This window comes from Oncorhynchus mykiss, chromosome 12, assembly GCF_057628025.1.
Source record: "Oncorhynchus mykiss isolate SJ-2025 chromosome 12, ASM5762802v1, whole genome shotgun sequence".
Taxonomy (NCBI): Eukaryota; Metazoa; Chordata; class Actinopteri; order Salmoniformes; family Salmonidae; genus Oncorhynchus; species Oncorhynchus mykiss.
The window spans coordinates 3,980,062-3,998,875 of NC_143033.1; the positions used below are offsets into that span (position 1 = coordinate 3,980,062).

Consider the following 18,814-nt stretch of genomic DNA (forward strand, 5'->3'; position numbering starts at 1 on the left):
TACAGTAGACACCAGCTGCAGAGACGATAGGGGGACCTACAGTGGACGGATGAAGAGACTAACCCTAACCCTACAGTAGACACCAGCTGCAGAGACTATAGGGGGACCTACAGTAGACACCAGCTGCAGAGAATATAGGGGGACCTACAGTAGACACCAGCTGCAGAGACTATAGGGGGACCTACAGTAGACACCAGCTGCAGAGACTATAGGGGGACCTACAGTAGACACCAGCTGCAGAGACTATAGGGGGACCTACAGTAAACACCAGCTGCAGAGACTATAGGGGGACCTACAGTAGACACCAGCTGCAGAGACTATAGGGGGACCTACAGTAGACACCAGCTGCAGAGACTATAGGGGGACCTACAGTAGACACCAGCTGCAGAGACTATAGGGGGACCTACAGTAGACACCAGCTGCAGAGAAGATAGGGGGACCTACAGTAGACACCAGCTGCAGAGACGATAGGGGGACCTACAGTAGACACCAGCTGCAGAGACGATAGGGGGACCTACAGTAGACACCAGCTGCAGAGACTATAGGGGGACCTACAGTAGACTCCAGTTGCAGAGACTATAGGGGGACCTACAGTAGACACCAGCTGCAGAGGCTATAGGGGGACCTACAGTAGACACCAGCTGCAGAGACTATAGGGGGACCTACAGTAGACACCAGCTGCAGAGACGATAGGGGGACCTACAGTAGACACCAGCTGCAGAGACGATAAGGGGACCTACAGTAGACACCAGCTGCAGAGACTATAGGGGGACCTACAGTAGACACCAGCTGCAGAGACTATAGTGGGACCTACAGTAGACACCAGCTGCAGAGACTATAGGGGGACCTACAGTAGACACCAGCTGCAGAGACGATAGGGGGACCTACAGTAGACACCAGCTGCAGAGACGATAGGGGGACCTACAGTAGACACCAGCTGCAGAGACTATAGTGGGACCTACAGTAGACACCAGCTGCAGAGACTATAGGGGGACCTACAGTAGACACCAGCTGCAGAGACTATAGGGGGACCTACAGTAGACACCAGCTGCAGAGACGATAGGGGGACATACAGTAGACACCAGCTGCAGAGACTATAGGGGGACCTACAGTAGACACCAGCTGCAGAGACGATAGGGGGACCTACAGTAGACACCAGCTGCAGAAACGATAGGGGGACCTACAGTAGACACCAGCTGCAGAGACGATAGGGGGACCTACAGTAGACACCAGCTGCAGAGACTATAGTGGGACCTACAGTAGACACCAGCTGCAGAGACTATAGGGGGACCTACAGTAGACACCAGCTGCAGAGACTATAGGGGGACCTACAGTAGACACCAGCTGCAGAGACGATAGGGGGACCTACAGTAGACACCAGCTGCAGAGACGATAGGGGGATCTACAGTAGACACCAGCTGCAGAGACGATGGGGGGACCTACAGTAGACACCAGCTGCAGAGACTATAGGGGGACCTACAGTAGACACCAGCTCCAGAGACGATAGGGGGACCTACAGTAGACACCAGCTGCAGAGACTATAGAGGGACCTACAGTAGACACCAGCTGCAGAGACTATAAGGGGACCTACAGTAGACACCAGCTGCAGAGACGATAGGGGGATCTACAGTAGACACCAGCTGCAGAGACGATGGGGGGACCTACAGTAGACACCAGCTGCAGAGACTATAGGGGGACCTACAGTAGACACCAGCTGCAGAGACGATAGGGGGATCTACAGTAGACACCAGCTGCAGAGACGATGGGGGGACCTACAGTAGACACCAGCTGCAGAGACTATAGAGGGACCTACAGTAGACACCAGCTGCAGAGACTATAGGGGGACCTACAGTAGACACTACCAGACACCGATTCTGAAAAGGAGACAGACATACTGTACATTCAGGTCCAAGATGATTGGACCTGATGTGGATGTGCAAAAAAATACAAATAATACCAACACTGAGCTATGCTGTACGCTAAAAAAAAGGAACAATTTTACTAATTTAAATTGATCCGAGAAAAATATTTTGTTTAATAAGTAATATATTTATTTCTGAAAAATATTTTGGGTCATTTTGTGGTCAATTCAACATTTCTTTGTTCATTTTTACATATGCTTGGTGTTTTTGTCTTGCTGGAAGATCCACTTGGGGACAAGTTTCAGCCTCCTGAACAGAGGCAACCAGGTTTTTGATGCCGTTGACCTTAAGGGCCCCCAGTGGAAGCAAAATTGGAACTCTCCACACATCCACCCCTTAAGCACACACACGCACACACACACACGCGCATGCACACACACACACACACACACACACACACCGCTGCTGTTCTATTGAATTATTTAATTTAATTATTTAATTGAAATCAAACCTTTATTTTATATACTATTGATTCATCTGCTCAAACCAAGACACTGTTCATATTATATTTGTAACAATCATACTTGACATAACATTAATTTCTACTGTATCTTCTAGTTTGTAAACTCTACATTTCAGATATTCAGCTGACGCGGTTATCCAGAGAGACGCACCCGAGTGTCCCGGGGATTTACTGAACAATGTGAGCCACGACGACAAACAGAAACAGCAGTACAATTAGAGCAACTGGTTTATTAGAAAACTGCATGGTTGGAGAAGAAGAGGGAGGAGGGACAGTTCATTATGACACATTCAGAGAGATGGAAAACGGCACATTTCGTTAGACATTCTGGGTATTTCCCAAATTGACACCCGGGTTCCCTCTATTACAGGGTACCATTTTAGACAACACGGAACTTGTAAATCTATAACGTCTGAATTCAGAAATTCAGGCATCGTCGTGGAGTTCTCCGACCTCTCATCATCACAATTTTTAGTTGTTGAATTTGTCTCCCCTTTTTCTCCCCAATTTCGTGGTGTCCAATGGTTTAGTAGCTACTATCTTGTCTCATCGCTACAACTCCCGTACGGGCTCGGGAGAGACGAAGGTCGAAAGTCATGCGTCCTCCGATACATAACCCAACCAAGCCGCACTGCTTCTTAACACAGCGCGCATCCAACCCGGAAGCCAGCCGCACCAATGCGCCGGAGGAAACACTCCATCACCATTTTTAACAGTCAGACTATAATTTTTATTATATTACAAAGTTCCCAGTTGTCTTGAAGGCACCAGATGTAGTGAATAGGCATCTCCTCGTTGTTATAATTTAGAGTTTAGACTTCATCATGGACATCATCTTCTCCATCTTGATAGCCAGGCTCATGTCTCCTTTAATCATCAGCTTCCCTGACATAAAGGCCATGGTGGGTTTTAGTTTGCCTGGAGAGAGAGAGAGAGAGACAGAGAGACAGAGAGAGAACCACAACATGTTACGAGAGAGAGAACCACAACATGAAGAAAGTGGCACAATGTGTATCACTAAAGAGAGAACTATAGTGGCAAAGACATCAGAAATAACTAATGAAAAAAAAGCAACGGCGGCCGTGTTCATCAGGCAAACAGAAACGTTTCTCATTGGACCAGTCTAGAGTCATATTCAATAGGAAACAAATGTTGCAAAAATGGTTTGCTGCGGTGAATAGGACCCAGGTAGTGGCAGGTATTCCCCTTCCTGTTTCAGGTCTGTTTTCCTCCGTTTCGTGCCCAATGAACACGACCCAGCTATCCAGTCAGTCACACTGACCTGCGAACATCTTGGTGAAGTCGGCGCTGTCCATGGTCATGACCACGTCAGCTTTGACTGGGGGTTCTCCACTACCCGCACTGCCCCCACCGTTCTTCATGTCTATGAACCACACTCCTGCATGCTCACCTGGAACACAGACACACTACTATAGCCTCCCCTTCACAACAACTAAAGAGGGAGCCTAATGGGCAGTCAAACATCACAAAAATAATGACTTTCGGAGTTGCCTGCGTTGTCCACCGAGTGTAATGAAACAAGGGAAGTGATGAAACAGGGGAGTAGGGGAAGTGATGAAACAAGGGAGTGGGGAAGTGATGAAACAGGGGAGTAGGGGAAGTGATGAAACAGGGGAGTAGAGGAAGTGATGACAGGGGAGTAGAGGAAGTGATGAAACAGGGGAGTAGGGGAAGTGATGAAACAGCGGAGTAGGGGAAGTGATGAAACAGGGGAGTAGGGGAAGTGATGAAACAGGGGAGTAGAGGAAGTGATGAAACAGGGGAGTAGGGGAAGTGATGAAACAGGGGAGTAGGGGAAGTGATGAAACAGGGGAGTAGGGGAAGTGATGAAACAGGGGAGTAGGGGAAGTGATGAATGGCTTCTTATCCACAGAGGACCCCTGTGGGTACAGGGTTGTGTTGCATGACTTCTTATCCACAGAGGACCAGTGTGGGTACAGGGTTGTGTTGCATGACTTCTTATCCACAGAGGATCAAGCAAAAACACACCTGATTCAACTACTAATGTTTTGAAGTCTAGGATTAGTTGAAATCAGTTGTTTCCTGGTTGGTAAGAACAAAAGCCTGGAGATTACAGGAGACGACCACATTCTATTACAGGAGACGACCACATTCTATTACAGGAGACGACCACATTCTATTACAGGAGACGACCACATTCTATTACAGGAGACGACCACATTCTATTACAGGAGACGACCACATTCTATTGCAGGAGACGACCACATTCTATTGCAGGAGACGACCACATTCTATTGCAGGAGACGACCACATTCTATTGCAGGAGACGACCACATTCTATTGCAGGAGACGACCACATTCTATTGCAGGAGACGACCACATTCTATTGCAGGAGACGACCACATTCTATTGCAGGAGACGACCACATTCTATTACAGGAGACGACCACATTCTATTACAGGAGACGACCACATTCTATTGCAGGAGACGACCACATTCTATTGCAGGAGACGACCACATTCTATTGCAGGAGACGACCACATTCTATTGCAGGAGACGACCACATTCTATTGCAGGAGACGACCACATTCTATTGCAGGAGACGACCACATTCTATTGCAGGAGACGACCACATTCTATTGCAGGAGACGACCACATTCTATTGCAGGAGACGACCACATTCTATTGCAGGAGACGACCACATTCTATTGCAGGAGACGACCACATTCTATTGCAGGAGACGACCACATTCTATTGCAGGAGACGACCACATTCTATTGCAGGAGACGACCACATTCTATTGCAGGAGACGACCACATTCTATTGCAGGAGACGACCACATTCTATTGCAGGAGACGACCACATTCTATTGCAGGAGACGACCACATTCTATTGCAGGAGACGACCACATTCTATTACAGGAGACGACCACATTCTATTACAGGAGACGACCACATTCTATTACAGGAGACGACCACATTCTATTGCAGGAGACGACCACATTCTATTACAGGAGACGACCACATTCTATTACAGGAGACGACCACATTCTATTGCAGGAGACGACCACATTCTATTGCAGGAGACGACCACATTCTATTGCAGGAGACGACCACATTCTATTGCAGGAGACGACCACATTCTATTGCAGGAGACGACCACATTCTATTGCAGGAGACGACCACATTCTATTGCAGGAGACGACCACATTCTATTGCAGGAGACGACCACATTCTATTGCAGGAGACGACCACATTCTATTGCAGGAGACGACCACATTCTATTGCAGGAGACGACCACATTCTATTGCAGGAGACGACCACATTCTATTACAGGAGACGACCACATTCTATTGCAGGAGACGACCACATTCTATTACAGGAGACGACCACATTCTATTGCAGGAGACGACCACATTCTATTGCAGGAGACGACCACATTCTATTGCAGGAGACGACCACATTCTATTGCAGGAGACGACCACATTCTATTACAGGAGACGACCACATTCTATTACAGGAGACGACCACATTCTATTACAGGAGACGACCACATTCTATTACAGGAGACGACCACATTCTATTACAGGAGACGACCACATTCTATTACAGGAGACGACCACATTCTATTACAGGAGACGACCACATTCTATTACAGGAGACGACCACATTCTATTACAGGAGACGACCACATTCTATTGCAGGAGACGACCACACCGTGTTTCACTCCAGTGGGCACGTGATCACCAACACTGGACCGATGAGGAGTGGAAACGCATTGCCTGGAGCCTGGAGTTCAGTTTACTTTGGTGGCCTGATCAGTCACCAGACCTCAACCCAATAGCATCTTGGGGATGAGATGGAACGGGCTGCTGGCAGCATGATTGTACTGTCGTCCAATGGACCAACATCCCTGTGGAACTTTTCCCCGACACCTTGTAGAATCCATTCCCCCGGAGAATTCGGGCTGTTCTGGATGCAAAGAGGGCTTTGGCTCGGTACTAGTTGTGTACCTAATAAATTGGCAGGTGAACAACGGTGAATATAATCACTATTACAAACATTCATACAATGCTGAAAACAAGTTTCTTACCAGACAGGTCGAATTTGTAGACTCCTCCAGTGGATTTGACAATGTCAGGGTTGAGGACTCCCTTGATGATATTGAATGTTTCCGCTATGGGCCCACTGGTAGCAGCGTTGCGTGAGTCACCCTTAACCACTGGGATGACAACCTGATCCCCCATGTTCTGCACCAGAGCCTCAGCCTCATCCAGGAAGAAGTCTGGGAGCAGTGCATTACCTGTGGAGAGACACACTATTAGCATAACCACCCGGTACGGCCAGAAGACGACTGGCCACCCCTCGGAGCCTGGTTCCTCTTTAGGTTTCCTCCTTTCCGTTTCTTAGTCAACGTGCGTCTGCATCATTGCCTCTTGGGGTTTTAGTCTGGGTAAATGTGACAACTGCTGATGTAAAAAAAAAGTTTAAAAACGGCTTTATAAAAATGATTCTGCTTGATTAATGACCACAGCTCTGTGGGCAACATAACCGCACCTCTGTGGGCAACATAACCGCACCTCTGTGGGCAACATAACCGCACCTCTGTGGACAACATAACCGCACCTCTGTGGACAACATAACCGCACCTCTGTGGACAACATAACCGCACCTCTGTGGACAACATAACCGCACCTCTGTGGACAACATAACCGCACCTCTGTGGACAACATAACCACACCTCTGTGGACAACATAACCACACCTCTGTGGACAACATAACCACACCACCTTAAAACATTATCTAGAGTCGAAGATGTTGGGGTGGAGGGGAAGAGGTTATAAGCTGACATATATAATTATTTTAAGACGGTCATACTATTGATCATTTAGCCATTTGATTTAGAATTATAGGAACCCCTTTAGGTATTAAAAATATATAAATATATATATAAAAATACATATTTGATAATATTGAATGGCCTTTAGTACCAAATCCCATAGAAACACATTGAAAGGACATTCATAAATAGCAACAAAGACAGACAAGTCAAAACATAGATAAGGAAGAAGGTTTGGAAGTCCGAAATCTAGGAGATATAAGAAAGCTCAGGAAACAAACTGTGTTTCATTGTTTTTACACATATTTCACACCTTTTTTTTGGGGGGGGGGGCACAAAACTACATCATTACTTCCATTAATTTTCTTTAAAACTGGTACCCGGTTACCTTCAGACGAGGGCTGTGGCACGTGTGGGGGTCGTAGAGGAGGACATATTAGTTTATAGGCCAGGCCGATTTTCAGAATGTCCGATGTTCTGACAAATACCGCTGTAGCTCGGCCAACTTCCACCGCAGATCCATCCAATGAAATAAACATCTCTTATCTTAAAACTGACTGATTTAGACGGTGATTTCTGTATTATGTAACTTACATTGACCCACCAGCGCATCAAGAGACTCTAGGGGGGGGGTATTAAAATTGACACTAGAGATCCAAGTGGAAGGATTACTGTATCAGGCTGTTTTATACCTGTGTTAATTAAACCTGACGTCGCCATGCACGTACCTGGAGCGACGGCGTAAATGTCAAAGTCTTTAATTCCCTCGGTCTTCAGAATCTCCTCGTCGATGACGAAGTTTCCGGTGTAGCTGCGTGGCTTCCCGAGGATGGCGTAGGCTGCGTCTGACATGATGTCGACGTTGCGACACTGCTTACCCACCTCCGCACCACCTAGCATTTCCATAGCAGCAGTCTGGATGGCTGGAGGACACGGCGCAACATTCATTAAGAAAATAAATACATCTTCCTTTCAATTAAACCAGTTTTATTTTATTTTTATTTTTCACTTCAAAATACGTTATTGGCACATGGGAAGTTATTTAGAAAGAACTGATGGGATTCCAGATGACAACAAAGAGACAAACTAGTCTTCTCATGTCTACTGTGGGTCATTAAAACGGGTTATACCGTGTGTATGGTATCTTTCAACACATACCCGTCTTAGGCCACAAGGCATTGACAGCGATGGACCCTCTGAACTCTTCGGCCATGCCCAGAACACACATGGACATGCCATACTTGGCCATTGTGTACGCTAAAAGGGAAACCATCAACAAGAACAACAACAACAACAAAGAACAGGTTAAAAACACAAGTCAGTGATTTGAAAACAAAATCTTTCTCGGTGCATAGCAAACAGAGAGGGTACGGTCCCAACAATCTCTCCTTTCTCCTCAACTTGTTCACTACTATCCACAAAAATCAAAAAAGCATTGGATTGGTGGAGGCAGGTGCTAGAGGGAGTTTCCATCATATTTCTTATAGAAGCCATTTTCTTTTTAAAATCAGTGAAGGGAAGTGCACACTTTGGGTAAAAAGGACTGATGCTTAAGACAAACAGCGGGTGAAGCCTTCCTTACCTGTGTGGTTTTTGAACCAGATGGGGTTCAGGTTAAGCGGGGGGCTGAGGTTCAGGATGTGAGGGTTCTTACTCTTCAACAGATGTGGGATGCACAGCTTAGACCTGGGGAAAAAACAGCTTAGAGACCTGGGAAAACACAGCTTAGAGACCTGGCAAAACAACAGCTTTAGAGACCTGGCAAAACAACAGCTTTAGAGACCTGGCAAAACAACAGCTTTAGAGACCTGGCAAAACAACAGCTTTAGAGACCTGGCAAAACAACAGCTTTAGAGACCTGGCAAAACAACAGCTTTAGAGACCTGGCAAAACAACAGCTTTAGAGACCTGGCAAAACAACAGCTTTAGAGACCTGGCAAAACAACAGCTTTAGAGACCTGGCAAAACAACAGCTTTAGAGACCTGGCAAAACAACAGCTTTAGAGACCTGGCAAAACAACAGCTTTAGAGACCTGGCAAAACAACAGCTTTAGAGACCTGGCAAAACAACAGCTTTAGAGACCTGGCAAAACAACAGCTTTAGAGACCTGGCAAAACAACAGCTTTAGAGACCTGGCAAAACAACAGCTTTAGAGACCTGGCAAAACAACAGCTTTAGAGACCTGGCAAAACAACAGCTTAGAGACCTGGCAAAACAACAGCTTTAGAGACCTGGCAAAACAACAGCTTTAGAGACCTGGCAAAACAACAGCTTAGAGACCTGGCAAAACAACAGCTTAGAGACCTGGCAAAACAACAGCTTAGAGACCTGGCAAAACAACAGCTTAGAGACCTGGCAAAACAACAGCTTAGAGACCTGGCAAAACAACAGCTTAGAGACCTGGCAAAACAACAGCTTAGAGACCTGGCAAAACAACAGCTTAGAGACCTGGCAAAACAACAGCTTAGAGACCTGGCAAAACAACAGCTTAGAGACCTGGCAAAACAACAGCTTAGAGACCTGGCAAAACAACAGCTTTAGAGACCTGGCAAAACAACAGCTTTAGAGACCTGGCAAAACAACAGCTTAGAGACCTGGCAAAACAACAGCTTAGAGACCTGGCAAAACAACAGCTTAGAGACCTGGCAAAACAACACCTTAGAGACCTGGCAAAACAACAGCTTAGAGACCTGGCAAAACAACAGCTTAGAGACCTGGCAAAACAACAGCTTAGACACCTGGCAAAACAACAGCTTAGAGACCTGGTAAAAACAACCGCTTAGAGACCTGGCAAAACAACAGCTTAGAGACCTGGCAAAACAACAGCTTAGAGACCTGGCAAAACAACAAGTCAAAAATACATTTTTCAGAAAGGCTTCTTCGTCGAATGAAACCCTCTCGAAGTACTGAGTAAAGGTCTGAATACTTATGCAAATGTCATTTTTATTATATACACACTAAAATCAACATGTCTGAAAACCTGTTTATGCTTTGTCATTATGGGGTATTGTGTGTAGATTAATGAGGGGGATTTTTAAAATATTATTTTTAGAATAAGGCTGTAACGTAACAAAATGTGGAAAAAGTCAAGGAATTAAGTGCAAGGACAGAGAGAGAGCGAGAGAGAGGGAGTATTGGTGACTTTGCATACAGTTACCACTCCCTGTGCCGACGGTGGTAACCTGGCACTGAGGAGGAAGAGGTCATTAAATTGATCTTGAAGAACATCATTCCACTACCGGCCAGTCAACTCAGAGAAAGAGTCAGACTGGTTAGACTGGGACAGCAGTTTGAGAAGGGTAGAGGATGTCAACAGCAATATGAACAGAGAAAGAAACAGACACCCATGCTAGACCATGAACCACGGCCAGAGAGTCTCCAGCCAAGACCCCTCCACCGTTCTGTTGGACCTGTAGCAAAGAGGAACATTCTCCGGCTACAGGTCCAAATCAGCATCGAGTACGGTAAACCCCTCCAGAAACCACAAACCGTGCAACAAGTCAACACACCTAACTCCCATCACAAGAACGATCATCCTCCTCTGACCAGAGCTGAAACCCCAAGAGTCCCTGAATACGCAAAACCTTTCAGCCAATACCGCACAAGCTGGTGTTACCCCTGTCCATAGGCCCGTGGACAGGAAGAACCATCCTGGACAACAGGTCATCCTACACGCTGCACAATGAGAAGCTGTGGAAGGAGGTGAAAGATCTGCAGAGCTGAACCGGCGTCGTCCCCTCAGAGGACCCTTGGACATGTTGCTATAGCAGGTTACTCCAGACTCTGCATGCTATAGTACATTTTTTAAATGAACATATATGTCACCTTTAACTAGACAAGTCAGTTAATAAGAACAAATTATTATTTACAATGAAGGCCTATACCGGCCAAACCCGGACGACGATGGGACCAATTGTGCGCCGTATGTACGTACGGTCACTGTGGGGACGACGTCATCGATGCACTTACTGATGAAGCCGATGACTGATGTGGTGTACTCCTCAATGCCATCGGAAGAATCCTGGAACATATTCCAGTCTGTGCTAGCAAAACAGTCCTGTAGTTTAGCATCTGGTCATCGGACAACTTCTGTATTGAGCTGGTGCTTCCTGCTTGAGTTTTTACTTGTTAGCAGGAATTAGGAGGGCAGAATTATGGTCAGATTTGCCAAATGGAGGGCGAGGGAGAGCTTTGTATGCGTCTCTGTGTGTGGAGTAAAGGCGGTCCAGAGATGTATTTATTTTTATTCTGGTTGCACGTGACATGCTGGTAGAAATGATGTCAAACGGATTTAAGTCCCTCTACATTCAAGTCACTAGGAGCGTCGCTTCTCGGTGAGCATTCTCGTTTGTTTATGGCCTTATACAGCTTGTTGAGTGCGGTCTTCATGCCTGCATCGGTTTGTGATGGTAAATAGACAGCAACGAAAAAATAGATAAACTCTTGGGAAATAGCGTACTCTACAGTTTACCTTAAGGCTTGTTACCCCTTAGCCGAGGAATTGGAGGAGATTGAACGGCGCAAGGTCCTGAATATATTTGAAGAAGAAAGTGATGGATGTGTTTCTCGGATTCCCAGACGACATCTCACACGTTAAGGTCCGTTACCCCTCAGCTGATGAGAGTGAACACAGCAAAGTCATGAATATCATAGAGGAGTAAAAGTGAGGAGACTTTTCTCAGTTTCCCAGACCAATATGTACCTTCCGTGGCATTGGTTGGCTTTTTCCAAGGGAAGTGGTGTGTGTGTGTGACGGCCCTGAATTTGTCTAAACCGTCTCAGTGCTTCTCCTCCCGATGGGGTGCTTTCCCTTCAATTCCCTATTAAAAAGCCAGCATCAGATGAGCAAAAGTTTGGGGTGACAGTGGTGCGAATGAGGAAGTCTCAACCCTCAGTTCCAAAGCTCCTTTACTCTGTTGTTTTGTATTTAAAAAAGGTTATATAGTTGTGTTGCAAGAGTTAAAAGGATCTACTCATTTCTACTGTTGGACTACTTATCTCCGTTGGTCTCCGCTGTGGCCTCTCTCCTCTGAAGAGCTGTTGGTAGATGGGATGGACTGACTGTCCCCACAACCTTTTTCCCCCTCCTCTCCTCTGAAGATCTGTTGGTAGATGGGATGGACTGACTGTCCCCACTGACTACAACCTTTTTCCCCCCTCCTCTCAAGATCTGTTGGTAGATGGGATGGACTGACTTTCCCCACAACCTTTTTCCCCCTCCTCTCCTCTGAAGATCTGTTGGTAGATGGGATGGACTGACTGTCCCCACAACCTTTTTTCCCCCCTCCTCTCCTCTGAAGATCTGTTGGTAGATGGGATGGACTGACTGTCCCCACAACCTTTTCCCCCCTCCTCTCCTCTGAAGATCTGTTGGTAGATGGGATGGACTGACTGTCCCCACAACCTTTTTTCCCCCCTCCTCTCCTCTGAAGATCTGTTGGTAGATGGGATGGACTGACTGTCCCCACAACCTTTTTTCCCCCCTCCTCTCCTCTGAAGATCTGTTGGTAGATGGGATGGACTGACTGTCCCCACAACCTTTTTTCCCCCCTCCTCTCCTCTGAAGATCTGTTGGTAGATGGGATGGACTGACTGTCCCCACAACCTTTTTTCCCCCCTCCTCTCCTCTGAAGATCTGTTGGTAGATGGGATGGACTGACTGTCCCCACAACCTTTTCCCCCCTCCTCTCCTCTGAAGATCTGTTGGTAGATGGGATGGACTGACTGTCCCCACAACCTTTTCCCCCCTCCTCTCCTCTCCTCTGAAGATCTGTTGGTAGATGGGATGGACTGACTGTCCCCACAACCTTTTTTCCCCCCTCCTCTCCTCTGAAGATCTGTTGGTAGATGGGATGGACTGACTGTCCCCACAACCTTTTTTCCCCCCTCCTCTCCTCTGAAGATCTGTTGGTAGATGGGATGGACTGACTGTCCCCACAACCTTTTTTCCCCCTCCTCTCCTCTGAAGATCTGTTGGTAGATGGGATGGACTGACTGTCCCCACAACCTTTTTCCCCCTCCTCTCCTCTGAAGATCTGTTGGTAGATGGGATGGACTGACTGTCCCCACAACCTTTGTCCCCCTCCACTCCTCTGAAGATCTGTTGGTAGATGGGATGGACTGACTGTCCCCACAACCTTTTTTCCCCCTCCAGACGGTATTTCATTTGTTTTATTGTGATTTACACCATGTTGGTTTATAGTGTTTAGTTGCAGGTGAAGATTTACTGACATTACTGATAATGTTTATAACAATCTGATTGTATGAATGAGACCAGTTTTACACATGTATTTATTGCGTGACTGAGGTCAGTTGGTTTCACTCAGTCATTTACCGGGCGGGACAATATTTTTTATGCCCGAGGTACGGGACATTTACAAGTGAATGTAAGATATTATTTTGAGATTGTGATGTTATTGTGCATTATCATTTATGTTGGTAATACAACCAATGCATAAACAGTCGTTTTGAAGTTATTATTATTTGAAGGGTTTATGGAAAGATTATTTTCCTTTCTGACTCCTACAAAAGCGAGTCAGCTGACAGCCCTGTATTACAGAAGGTAGTCAGCTGACGGCCCTGTATTACAGAAGGTAGTCAGCTGGCGGCCCTGTATTACAGAAGGTAGTCAGCTGACGGCCCTGTATTACAGAAGGTAGTCAGCTGACGGCCCTGTATTACAGAAGGTAGTCAGCTGACGGCCCTGTATTACAGAAGGTAGTCAGCTGACGGCCCTGTATTACAGAAGGTAGTCAGCTGAAGGCCCTGTATTACAGAAGGTAGTCAGCTGGCGGCCCTGTATTACAGAAGGTAGTCAGCTGGCGGCCCTGTATTACAGAAGGTAGTCAGCTGGCGGCCCTGTATTACAGAAGGTTGTCAGCTGACGGCCCTGTATTACAGAAGGTAGTCAGCTGGCGGCCCTGTATTACAGAAGGTAGTCAGCTGGCGGCCCTGTATTACAGAAGGTAGTCAGCTGGCGGCCCTGTATTACAGAAGGTAGTCAGCTGGCGGCCCTGTATTACAGAAGGTAGTCAGCTGACGGCCCTGTATTACAGAAGGTAGTCAGCTGACGGCCCTGTATTACAGAAGGTAGTCAGCTGACGGCCCTGTATTACAGAAGGTAGTCAGCTGACGGCCCTGTATTACAGAAGGTAGTCAGCTGGCGGCCCTGTATTACAGAAGGTAGTCAGCTGGCGGCCCTGTATTACAGAAGGTAGTCAGCTGACGGCCCTGTATTACAGAAGGTAGTCAGCTGACGGCCCTGTATTACAGAAGGTAGTCAGCACATTGCAGCTAAGTTTATACTGCCACCTGCTGGCATGAAATAGTGATGAATAAACAATGACTTCTTAACGTTTAGATCACCGTATTCTTCAAGGTCCCAACCCACATTTCTGCTCCCATGGAACAGTTGTTGTGCGTGTGTGGGGGGGGGGGGCGACATCTAGGATTTGATACCAGTAACCCTCCAGTTGCCAGCTCATTTCCCACCAGATCTTCCCCATCAGACCCGGGATTCAAACTGGCAACGGGTTGCTGGCTCGCTCCTAACTGCTAGACGACCAAACTGGCAACGGGTTGCTGGCTCGCTCCTAACTGCTAGACGACCAAACTGGCAACGGGTTGCTGGCTCGCTCCTAACTGCTAGACGACCAAACTGGCAACGGGTTGCTGGCTCGCTCCTAACTGCTAGACGACCAAACTGGCAACGGGTTGCTGGCTCGCTCCTAACTGCTAGGCGACCAAACTGGCAACGGGTTGCTGGCTCGCTCCTAACTGCTAGACGACCAAACTGGCAACGGGTTGCTGGCTCGCTCCTAACTGCTAGGCGACCAATACCAATGCTTAGAGAGTTTTCTAGAATAAATCAAGAATGCAATATAGCACACAATCAAACTGTGGCATAGATGACGGCCTAGTTGACCATCCTGTTTGTTAGTATGTATTCATTCACTCACGTCAGATAGGTCCCTCTGAGGTTGACGCCCAACATGAGGTCCACTTTCTTCATGGGTGTCTCCAGGGTTCCCGTCAAATTAATGGCACTGGCATTGTTCACCAGGATATCAATACCTGGATACAGACATATGTTAAAAAAGGGACACTTCACTTATAAATTAAAAAGTCTTGTCAGATGTTTTCAGATCTCAAAAGTAGACTAATTTCAAGACGAAATGACGTTCAATGACATTGTTTGTGTAGATCCAGCTATACGCCTAAATCCACATAAAAAAAAAAAAATGGAAAAAAAATGGAAGAGATAAGCACAGTTTAATCTCGTGGACAGATCAACGTAAACATAACTGATACAGTAGAATCTGTCAGGAAAGAACAGAATGTGTTAGCTAACAAGCAGCAGTAGTTCCGGAATTTGAGTTTTTTTAGATGTTTTATTCGCAGGTGTTAGTATCTTTTGAATTTTGGAAGGGGGGGGGGGGCATTTGGCCCGTAATTTGCAAAGAGAGAAGGTGGAGCTCCTGGTTCTAGTGGTTCTGGTTCTCCTGGTTTCCCTTCTAACCCAAATGGACACAGAACTTAATGGAGCAGCCCACCAATTATGCAATATTTTATTTATTTAACCTTTTATTTAACTAGTTAAGCCAGATAAGAAAAAAATTATTATTTACAATGACAGGCCTACACCGGCCAAACCGTAACCCGGACGACGCTGGGCCAATTGTGCACCGACCTCTGGGACTCCCGATCACGGCCGGTTGTGATACAGCCCAGGATCGAACCAGGCTCTGTAGTGACGCTTCTAGCACTGTGATGCAGTGCCTTCCGCGCTACTCGAGAGCAATACTTTAGTTGTGCGTTAACCAATATTAAACACGGTCTAATTTACTAATGCGCTTGGTTATTCTGTGCTTTTTCCCTTCATTTGGGGTGTAAAGTCTCATTGCTGCTCACCTCCAAACTTCTGCACGGCCTGTTCCACTGCCTCGCCAATCTGCTTCTCATCTCTGACGTCTACGATACAAGGCAACGCTCTGCCTCCCAATGCCTCGACTAGCAACACGCACAGGGATAAGCAGCACGTACCAATGTACTTATTATCACATCATTCAGAAGTCAAGAAGCTCAAGAATTCCTGGTAAACTGGGAGGGACTAAATGGTGAAAAGACAGAAAGTTACATGTGGTTTAAGCCAGAAAAAAAGGTAAAGTCGAACTGTACTCACTTTCTTCTGCAGCGGTGTAGATGGTTCCGGGTAGTTTGGGGTGGGCTTGTGCTGTTTTAGCAGCTATGACAACATTGGCACCGTCCTTAGCAGCTTTGAGTGCGATGGCTTTCCCAATACCACGACTTGCCCCTGTAATGAACAGGGTTTTCCCCGCTAGCTTTCTGTAATTCACACACGACAAAGGAATAGGTTGTTCGGCAGGATGGGCTAGGTTCAGGAGGACTGCTGCTGCCACTACATTGTGCATTAGGTCAGGATGTAAGAAATTATAAGATAGAGCAAAAAATCCATACAGAACACCTTCAGGGAGGTGGCATCATCCAATCAAGAGATAATTCCATCTTTGTCTCCTCAATTAGTGAAAGTGTAACCGACGGGCGAGGGGACGGACTGAAGTTTTACTGTTACAAAAGCAATATGTGGAACTATCAAGAGTCTACCAGGGTTGGGTTCAGTTCCATTTACCTGAATTTAACACAATTAATTCATTTGATTCAAGTTGGCTGAGTGCCCGTCTGTTTGCCAAACATGAAGAAAAATTATATATACACATAAATATATATATAAATTAAAAAGGGTCTTGACAATGACAGAAAAGGAGTTGGCACGACAACACAAAGAGATTGGCTAATACTCAAGGACAGGATCACTTTGGCATAATATGACAAGAGGCCATTCATTAAAGTATGAGTTGGTGTTATCAAAGACAGGCTAAAACTGCTTCTCCAATAGAAATCCTCTGATCACAGTTGTAGGCGGTGTCATGGCGACTTTTGGCTCGCTGAACTCAGGCGTAGAAACACCTAAAAGGTCCGTCTCGCAACAGAACGGCTGGCCGTCAAAAATCAAAAGACACTCATTCGATAAATAACGTTTTTTTTTTTTTTTTTTTACATATTAAAAATGTCAGTTGGTCACTTTCACGAGTTTGGGGGGTAATAACATGTTCAACTACTTAAGACATTGCCACGAATCTAGGTTGTGCCTTTAGATTGAGAGAAAATGAACGACTAAGGATGAATTTTTCAATTATTTCACCGACTTCTCAAATCCCTGACCAGTCGTACCTGGAAGTCTCGCGATGTTGTGACCGTGGTGTGAGATAGAGGTCACTCATTGGTTGGCTGTTACACTCCGGTGACCTTTAGCCTGAATCTCCATTCCCCCATCAGGTCTTTGTGACATTCTTATTTTATTTACCTAGGCATTCACCTACATGACACAATGCCTGCTAAGTTTACAACCAGTCAAAAGACTAACAAATCTAAGTCTAGCTGTTTGAAATATATAGTTACATAACTAGTAGGTACACATTGTAACGGTGATATGTACAGATGTGTGTGAAAGACAAACAGCAAAGTTCACTGACAACTCACTCACTTTCTTTATCGTAGCCAGATGACTTGATTTTTTTATTTGTATTTATTTATTTATTTTTATTTCACCTTTATTTAACCAGATAGTCGAGTTGAGAACAAGTTCTCATTTACAACTGTTTACAAGCTAACCCTGGCTAGCTAACATTTCAACACAGTTTATGTTACAATTTCTGGACAAAATGTATTTCGCAATGCTCGTCGAAAAATGTTTCTCTTACAGCTTAGCTAATTGGTTAGATGCAAGTAATCAACCACTTACGAAAAGCTTGAAGGAGAAAAGTAGACAACTATATAGTATGTTATGTAGCCAAGAGGCTAACGTTAGCAAGCTAGCTGACGTTACTTACCCTGTGTTTTGCAACATTCTGAAACGTCTGATTTCTCTTACAGATATGTTTTTAAACGCAGAGAATGTGAACGGACGATTCAAGTCAGTTCAGAAGCAAGTCCAGTTTCCAACTTTGCTATAAAAATAAAAAACGATCCGGAAACAATGTGACCAACGGATGAAAGCAGCCGAAGTGGCCTTTACCCCAGTTAGAGATGTTCTTCTTCTTTGGTATCTTGGCGTTCGCCCATTGTGTTTGTGCATGCCGCCACCTACTGTGCGATAGTGTATGTTCAATCACGGTACATTTGTGATACAAAAATAAAAAGAGAGAAATTCTAATAATTGCACCAACAACCAACCCTAACACCTACAAGTGCCTTCGGAAAATACTCAGATCCCTTGACTTTTTCAACATTTTGTTACGTTAGCCTTATTCTAAAATGTGTCAAATACATTTTAAAAATGAGCAATCTACACACAATATTCTCATAATGACAAAGGGAAAACAGGTTTTTAGACATTTTTACCAAAACATTTCTGCAGCATTGAAGGTCCCCAAGAACAAAGTGGCCTCCATCATTCTTAAATGCAAGAAGTTGGAACCACCAAGACTTCGTAGAGCTGGCCACCAGGCCAAACTGAGCAATCGGGGGAGAAGGGCCTTGGTCAGGGAGTCAGTGACAAAGAACCCGATGGTCACTCTGATAGAGCTC

General features: G+C 45.8%; 1 protein-coding gene across 1 annotated transcript; it reads right to left on the bottom strand.

Annotated features, from left to right (window-relative positions):
- Positions 1–2,595: 2,595 nt before the first annotated feature.
- hsdl2 (hydroxysteroid dehydrogenase like 2) lies at positions 2,596–18,397 on the bottom strand. Its single transcript, XM_036936743.2, has 10 exons — positions 18,118–18,397; positions 16,389–16,552; positions 16,118–16,216; positions 15,166–15,280; positions 8,789–8,892; positions 8,365–8,463; positions 7,935–8,129; positions 6,460–6,669; positions 3,668–3,796; positions 2,596–3,303 (listed from the first exon to the last, which is right to left on the bottom strand). The coding sequence occupies exons 1-10, from the start codon at positions 18,132–18,134 to the stop codon at positions 3,191–3,193; spliced, it is 1,245 nt and encodes a 414-aa protein (XP_036792638.2). The 5' UTR covers positions 18,135–18,397; the 3' UTR covers positions 2,596–3,190.
- Between the last annotated feature and the right edge of the window lie 417 nt (positions 18,398–18,814).

What these genes read in the sequence shown, in the direction of transcription:
- hsdl2 (XM_036936743.2), bottom strand. An exon ending in CTGGTTCAAAAACCACACAG is followed by an intron (nt 8,464 to 8,788) that starts GTAAGGAAGGCT and finishes TTTCCCTTTTAG; the next exon opens with CGTACACAATGGCCAAGTAT. An exon ending in TGCCTTGTGGCCTAAGACGG is followed by an intron (nt 8,130 to 8,364) that starts GTATGTGTTGAA and finishes CGTGTCCTCCAG; the next exon opens with CCATCCAGACTGCTGCTATG.